This window comes from Somniosus microcephalus, unplaced genomic scaffold, assembly GCF_052327205.1.
Source record: "Somniosus microcephalus isolate GS21.2 unplaced genomic scaffold, FLI_Smic_1.0 scaffold232, whole genome shotgun sequence".
Taxonomy (NCBI): domain Eukaryota; kingdom Metazoa; phylum Chordata; class Chondrichthyes; order Squaliformes; family Somniosidae; genus Somniosus; species Somniosus microcephalus.
The window spans coordinates 84,334-92,814 of record NW_028225419.1 but is presented as its reverse complement, the minus strand read 5'-3'; the positions used below and the strand labels follow the sequence as shown (position 1 = coordinate 92,814).

The 8,481-nt window shown below is 42.7% G+C and overlaps 1 protein-coding gene across 1 annotated transcript; it reads left to right on the top strand.

Annotated features, from left to right (window-relative positions):
- Positions 1 to 320: 320 nt before the first annotated feature.
- Positions 321 to 4,327, top strand: LOC147082027 (putative G protein-coupled receptor 139). The gene is made up of 2 exons (XM_085980523.1): positions 321 to 468; positions 3,211 to 4,327. Exons 1-2 carry the CDS (start codon positions 372 to 374, stop codon positions 4,107 to 4,109), a joined length of 996 nt encoding a protein of 331 aa, XP_085836649.1. The 5' UTR covers positions 321 to 371; the 3' UTR covers positions 4,110 to 4,327.
- The last annotated feature ends 4,154 nt before the right edge of the window (positions 4,328 to 8,481 follow it).

Sequence of the window (8,481 nt, the reverse complement as noted above, 5' to 3'; positions counted from 1 at the left end):
TTAAAGGCATACACAATTTGCACTCTGCCAATTAATCCGCACACACTTCATGTCCCTGCTCTCAGACTGTCAGGGTCACGTTTTGTTTTCTATCCAATCTTTTTCAAAAAGTTCTGATCGTTGAAGGGTGTCACTTTCCATTGGTGCAATGCCTGTTTAATTGTATTTTGAAATGTTAGAATTGTTGGGGCTGAAATGGTTAACTTGATCTGTTTGTTTAACGACTGTAATTAATGTCAGTTCCCAGGGAATCTGCTCGTCTCTCTGGAGTTTATACTCTAATATAAATGAGTTGCTCTTTTGAATTCTCTATTCCATTCATTCCGTGGGAGCGGTGCCCTGAGCACTGATTTCCTGCCAAAAGTGGAAACATGGTTCGGGATTTCCCACGAAGTCTTCCGGTGCTGTGGGCAATCTTGGACGTACAAAAGATTTACTACCCCATCATCGCTGCCGCTGGTGTTCCCAGTAAGTCCAACTATTAACATCGTGAAGCATGTTTAAATATATTGCTGTTGTTCTGTGTTTCCCATTATCTTCCCCAGACACGGATAATCGATGTTACTGGTATGTCCAAATATTAACTCCGTGCACCATTTTAACTGTGTTACTGTTCCTGTGACTCCCATTTCCTGCCACCGTCTCAGGTCGCTGATGTTCATAGAATCATAGAAACTGACAATACAGAAGGAGGCCATTCAGCCCCTCGCACCTGTTCCTGTCTCTGTTAAAGAGCAGTCATGCTCAGTCCCAGATTCCCACTTTTTACCGGTAATCCTGTAATTCCTCATCCTCAGGTTGGTGCCAAACACACGTTTAAAATTATTTACAATATCATTTCCACCATCTATTCAGGTGGGGCGGCGTTCCCGATCATGACATGTTCCTGGGAAGTAACTGTTGGTTCAGTAATGTTGTTTATGATGAAGGGACATGAAAGCTTTGCGTGCCTGAAATATCTGTTGCTGTTACATATTTTACCCTGGTTCCCACCCACTGATCTGAAATCAGTTAACTCCTCTCTTCAAACAGTGAGCCAAGAAATGCTACATGGAAGTGTTAAGGGTTTTCCACTTCATCACCAACAGTAATGTCTACTCTTCTCTGCAGGTAGTAATTCTCTGGACCATATCTGTTTGATTGTAACTGTTGTTGTGATTTAGATAATTTCCCCGCTGTTGGTTGTGTCCCATGTATCCCTCTTGGTGTGCGGTATTGGAAGGTGTCTGTCTTGATGTGTTTGTTACACAGTCGCCTGTTCACTGGTCTGAGTTTAATGGACAATGCGGCCTCACTCCTGCCATGTGTTTAACAAAGTTTGCGAGTTTATTGTACTTTGATTCTTTAACACCAGCCTGATGCCGGAACTGTGCATTTCCATTAGATCAGAAATGTGTTTTCAGGAAGATTTTATATTCAGTATTCTGCATACAGTTCAATAGGTAGAGCAGTAGCGATCTGGCAGAGAGTCCAGAAATACACAGAAACGTTTGAGAAAAATCAGCAGCTCCACTTCACTATCTGACTTTCCACCATCGCCTACTCCACACTCCTCCCATTGGTTGAGGATGTTTAAGACAGGATTACAAGTTTGTTACATTTGTTCCAGTAATATAGTCAATTAATCGTATTTCCAAAAACTTAATATTAATCATTACTCTGACACATCAGTGTAAAGCCATGCGGGTCTTGCACAGTTCAGGGAGTCTCTCAGTGAGGCGCAACCTGACTTTGGATAATCTCCTGTGTCCTTTCCATAATCAATTGGAAACCCGCACAATTCACATTAATAAGCGATTATTTGTTTCGTTGTAATTTACTCTAAGGAAGTATATTGGTAAAGCATTGGGAAATCCGCTGTAAATTAATTGCAATATATATATGAACTGAAAGTAATAATTTTAAATTAAAATAAAGCATTAGATTTACACCACGTTTTATGTTATCTGCATGAAAAATAATATGTTTTTGACATTTACACACATGAAGTTGAGAGAACTTGGAGAAAAATCAGCCGCAATTTTTCACACAGCAGCTGGTAACTCGTTTGGTTGATGTTGTCTGGTGCGGGAATGTTGGCAATGACACCGAGAGCTCCATGTTCTTCCTGAAATAGTCCCAACTATAACATCCCATGAATGAGAAGAGTGGGCCAAGGCAATCCCGGGAAGGCGGGCACCTCTGAGCAGTGCTAACCCGCTGAAGCCCAGGAATGGGGCTTGAACCCATGAGCTTCACACTCAACACGAGCCGAACTGACTCTGAATGAATCCAATGACTGGCCGAACTGACTCTGAATGAATCCAATGACTGAGTTTTTAATACAATTATTTGTAATACTGATTTATATATAATATATTTTCTTTCCTCTCCCTCCACTTCCTCTGTTCCAAGCGCAGGTCCAATATCGTCACCTAAGACCTACATATGCTCCGCTCTGCTTTTTTCTACTACTGCTCACCCGCAGTCTTGCTGGAGGAGACCACCTCATTCATCTCGCTCCTTGTTCATCTCCACCTTCTAGTCCCGGGAACTCCCTGATAATGTAATGTCTTCCCATCTACTGCGTGTGTGTTTTTGTTATTTTACCTCCCTCTTTTCTCTCCCCTGTTCTGAAAGTGCTGAACCTTTGGGCCCAGGGCTACGAGGGTACAAACGCCTTCACCAAGAGACCATAGACAGAGTCCATAGTAGGTATCAGAACCCCATTAAAGCTGTTCTCATCTCAGTGCCACACCTGTTCACCTTCCAGTCGGTGTTGGTTGCCAGTGATCAGAATGATCATCCTTGCCCCATTTCCCACCCGGATCCTACAGCACTGGGACACCTGTAGTAGTGAACGGCCAATTCCGCACAGGCTTTCGTCCAAACCTGGGAATTGTGGGTCATTTTTGCCTCCAGCTACAACAGGGTGTTGTTATCGACCAGATCCACCAGTAATCTCCCTCACAGGAATGGTTTTTCATTTAATTTTCTGTAGATCCTTTTATTCATTGTGTTTAATTTTATTCTTTCAATTTTTTATTTCACATCTTGTTTCTGCTTTTATTGTAAAACCTGCCTCCAGCAGAAAGCCCTGTCACAGTTAAAATAATCAGTCTCTATACCTGGATGTATTAGTAACACTTCTAATTTCAGACCGAACTCCACCGGGTTGCTGCTTCTGTTGGAGCCTGATGTATAATTTCTGTTTTATAAACTTCCTTACAGTGAACTTGGTGACGATTGTGATCCTGTCTCGAGGAAGGTGCGGTCTCTCCAAATGTGTCACTCGTTACCTGGTATCCATGGCAGCGGCGGATCTTCTGGTCATTATAATTGACGTGATACTAAGACAGATTCCCATTGCTCACGCTGCACAATTCCTTTTTGTGCAGAACATTAAAGTGTGTAATATCCACGCCGTCCTGCTGTACGCAGTCACAGACTGTTCTGTCTGGTTCACAGTCGCTTTCACCTTTGATAGATTTGTGGCCATTTGTTGCCAAAAGCTGAAAACAAAATATTGCACTGAGAAAACCGCGGCTGTGGTTCTAGGAACAGTGACTGTGCTGTTTTGTTTGCAAAGCATTTTTTGGTACTTTATGTACACAAGTGACTATTTACTGTTTAACATACCTTGGTTTTGCAATATATTAGACAGTGTTTTCCTTTCACGGGTATGGGCGGCAATAGAATCTCTTCATTTTATTTTAACCCCATTTCTTCCTTTTGTTTTGATTCTGCTGCTCAATGCTTTAACCGTTAGACACATTTTAGTAGCCAGCAGAGCACGCAGGAGACTCCGGGCCGACAGCAGTGGGGAGAGTCCCAGCGATCCAGAGATGGAGAAGCGAAGGAAATCCATCATTTTACTGTTTGTTATATCCGCAAATTTTATCCTTTTATGGGTGATGTTTTTGGTGAATTCAATCTACTTGCGCATAAATGCAATGTATAATAATATGACTATTAGTACTTCGGATGTCCTACAACAAATAGGATTCATGCTTCAACTGTTGAGTTCTTGCACAAACACTTGTATTTATGCCGTGACTCAGACTAAATTCAGAGAGGAGTTGAAGACTGCAGTGAAATTTCCCATCACTCTAATTGCTAAATTAGTGTAAAATTTCGAGAAGAAATGAAAACTGTCCACCTGCCGCCTGAAATACTAAACAAAATTTATAAAGTATCCCTGAAATGCTTACTAATTTGATGTTAATTTAAGTATATTTGCAACATTTTGTACTTTGTGCAGCAACTTGTTATAAAATAGGCAGCTGCACAGGTATTGCACTAAACAGTTTAGCAACATTTTAAAATGTTAATAAAACAAGACAATCTGCTTCTGCGTTATCCGTGCTTATGTTGATGGTGCTCCATTTACACGAAATGTGCCCATAAAATGCCGCAGAGAAAGATCCTGTGATCTCGTTTACAGGAAGCACCCAGCTGACCACTTACCATCTGCTAGGATCCATGGTCGTTGCTCTGTGTGTAATCCATTAGTACAATAGGTGCAGCAATGTGGGCTGCTAACAATAGGCTGGGATCCGTGGTCCTTGCTCTGTGTGGATTCCATTAGGTCAATAGGTGGAGCAATGAGGGCCGCTAACAATAGGCTGGGAGCCGTGGTCTTTGCCCTGTGTGGGTGCCATTAGTTCAATAGGTGGATCAATGCAGGGCGCTAACAATAGTTGCAAACAACGCTGTGCAATGGTTGCATTTGTGAATCAATGTTGGCTTCATGTCATTGGAGATGGACGGGAAACATATTTAGAAACGCAAACACATCCTAACACTAAAACATTACGCTAGGTTGTTAGGTTTTATGTCAGACTTTTCTGTCAACTTTTAAGGGTTACAAATGCCAAGGTCCAGATTTTAATTAATTAGAATTGATTACCAGATTTAATATAAGCAAAATCTTGTCATTGAGAAAATAATGAGACTAAAGGTAGACAGATCTTCAGTTCCTGATGGTTTCCCCCGCAGGATATTAACAGAAGTATGTGAGGAAATTGTAGATGTTTTAGCCATGTTCTTCCAAAATTCACCTGAACCAGAAATGCCCCATGGATTGGATACATGCCCACGTCACTCCATTAGTGAAGAAGGGTAGCGGAGACAAAATCGGAAATTAAATGCCTATTAGTCTAAGGTCTATTGTAGAGAAGTTATTAGAATCTGTTATTAGGGACAGAGTGATTGGGCACTTAGACAGATATGAACTGGTCAGAGAGAGCCACCATAGATTTGTACCGGGCAAGGCATTTCGAATGAAACAAGTTAATTTTTATTAAATAGAACTAACATAGTAGATAATGGAGTGTCTAAGGATATTATTTATGTGGTCTTCCAGAAGGCATTGGATCAGGTTATAAGAGACTATTAACAAAAATGAGAGTGAATGGAATTGGAGGCAACCTATTGACATGGGTAGGGAATTGGTTCAGAGGTAGGAGACAGAGTGTAGGGTTAATGCATATGCTGACAGGTTGGCAGGATGTGGCTGGTTGTGCCCCAAGAGATCGGTACAGGGGCTTTTCAAACTAATCATAAACGACTTAGATGATAGGATAGAGAGCCGTATATTAAAGGTTGTTGAAGACACCAAGTTAGGTGGCGCAGTAAATAGTGTAGGTGGGAGCAGAAAGTTGCAAAGGGACATGGAGAAATAAGCTGAATGGGAAAAACTGTGTCAGCTGGAGTTCAATGTGCGGAAGTGTGAGGTCATCCACTTTGGCCCTCAGAAAGATAGATCAGAGTGTTTGATAAAATGGGAAATTAGGAACTGTGGATGAACGGAGAGATTTAGGTGTCCAAGTAGAGAAAGCTCTAAAAGTTCGTAGTCAGGCACAAAAATCTAATTTAAATGTTAATGGAATGGTCGCCTTTTTATCAAAGGGGCTATAATTGAAAGGAATGGAAGTTCTGTTCCAGCTGTACAGAGCCCTGGTCAGACCGAATCTGTGGCACTGCAGTCAGCTCTGGGCACCGAACCTTAGGACAGGATAAGTGGCCTTGGAGGGGGAGCAGCGCAGATTCAACAGAATGGCACTTGGGCTAATAGGGTTACATTATGAAAACAGTTTGCATAGACTAGTCTTATATTCTGTTTATTATAGAATATTAAGGGTTTATCTAATTAAGATATTAAAGGTGATTAAAAGAATTGATATGTGGATGGGTCATAGTCATAGAGTTATAGAGTTATAAAGCACAGAAAGAGGCCCTTCAGTCCATCGTGTCTGCGCCGGCCATCAAGCCCTGTCAATTCTAATCCCATTTTCCAGCACTTGGTCCGTAGCCTTGTATGCTATGGCGTTTCAAGTGCTCATCTAAATGCTTCTTGAATGTTGTGAGGGTTTCTGCCTCTACCGCCCTTTCAGGCAGAGTTCCAGATTCCAAACAACCTCTGGGTGAAAAAGTTTTTCCTCAAACCTCCTCAAAACATCCTGCCCCTTAACTTGAACTTATGCCCCCTGGTTATTGAACCCTCTGCTAAGGGGAAAGGTTCTTTCCTATCTACCCTATCTATGCCCCTCATAATTTTGTACACTTCAATCAGATCCCCCCTCAGCCTGCTCTGCTCTAAGGAAAACAATCCCAGCCTGTCCAGTCTCTCTTAATAGCTGAAGCGCCCCAGCCCAGGTAATATCCTGGTGAATCTCCTCTGCACCCTCACCAATGAAATCACATCCCTCGTATAGCGTGGCGACCAGAAATGCACAGTGTATTCCAGCTGTGGCCTAACTACAGTTTTGTACAGCTCCATCATAACCCGTGCTCTTATATGCTATGTCTCGGCTAACGAAGGCAAGTATCCCATATGCCTTTTGAACCACCTTATCTACCTGTCCTGCTGCCTTCAGGGATCTATCTACATACACACCAAGGTCCCTCTGATCCTCTGTCCTTCCTATGCTCCTACCATTCATTGTGTATTCTCGTGCCTTGTTAGTCCTCCCAAAATGCATCACTTCACACTTTTCAGGGTAAAATTCCATTTGCCACTGTTCTGCCCATCTAACAATAATGTCTATATCGTCCTGTAGCCTGCGGCTTACCGCCTCGCTCTTTACCACTCCTCCAATGTTCGTGTCATCTGTGAACGTACAGATCATACCTCCTACATTCATCACTAAATCATCAATGTACACCACAAATAGCAAAGGACCCAGCACCGATCCCCGTGCTACGCCACTGGACACAGGCTACCAGTCACAAAAACAACATTCGACCATCACCCTCTGCCTCCTGCCACTAAATCAATTTTGGATCCAATGTGCCAAATTGCCCTGGATCTCTTATCTCCTTGACCAGCCTCCCAAGTGGGACTTTGTCACATGCCTTACTGAAGTTCATGTAGAGTACATCAACTGCACCACCCTCATCCAAACACCTAGTCACCTCCTCTAAAAATTCAATCAAATTGTTCAGACATGATCTCCCCCTGACAAAGCCATGCTGACTATCCCTGATTAATCCCTGCCTCTCCAAGTGGGGAATAATTCTGTCCCTCAGAATTTTTTCCAAAATTTTCCCTGTTAGGCTCACTGGCCTGTAATTCCCTAGCTTATCCCTACTACTCTTCTTGGGCAATGGTACTACGTTAGCTGTCCTCCAGTCCTCTGGTACCTCCCCTGTGGACAGGGAGGTTCAGAAAATTTGTGTCAGGGCCCCTGAAATCTCCCTTGCCTCAATCAGCAGCTTGGGATACATCCCGTCAGGGGCTGGGGATTTATCCACTTTAAGCCCGCTGAAACCGCCAATACCTCCTCCCTCTCAATACTAATTTGTTCAAGTATATCACAATCCCCCTGCTTGATTTCTATGCCTACATCGTCCTTCTCCATAGCGAACACAGATGCAAAATATTCATTTAAAATCTCATCTACATCCTCTGGCTCTACACAGATTGCCACCGTGGTCCTTAATGGGCCCTACTCATTCCCTGGTTATCCTCTTGCCCTTAATATACTTATAAAACACCTTGGGATTGTCCTTTATTTTGTCCACCAGTGTTTTTTCATGCCCCCTCTTCGTTCTCCTAATTTCTTTTTTAAGTACACCCTGCACTTTCTATACTCCTCTAGGGCTTCCACTCTTTTCAGTCATTTGTATCTGCCAAAAGCCTCCCTTTTTTTCCTAATACATCCTTGTACATCCCTGACATCCAAGGTTCCCTGGGTTTGTTCGTCCCACCCTTGACCTTTATGGGAACATGTTGGCGTTGTAGTCTCTGTAGTTCCTTTCTGAAAGACTCCCACTGCTCTGATGTGGATTTTCCTACAAGTAGCTGATCCCAGTCCACTTTGGCCAGATCCTGCCTTATCATATTAAAATCGGCCTTCTCCCAATTTAGAAACTTGATTTCCGGTCCATCGTTGTCCTTTTCCATGTCTACCTTAAATCTCACCGAATTATGGTCACTTTCACCAAAATGCTCTCCTACTGACACTTCTACCACTTGCCCAGCTACATACACTAAAATTA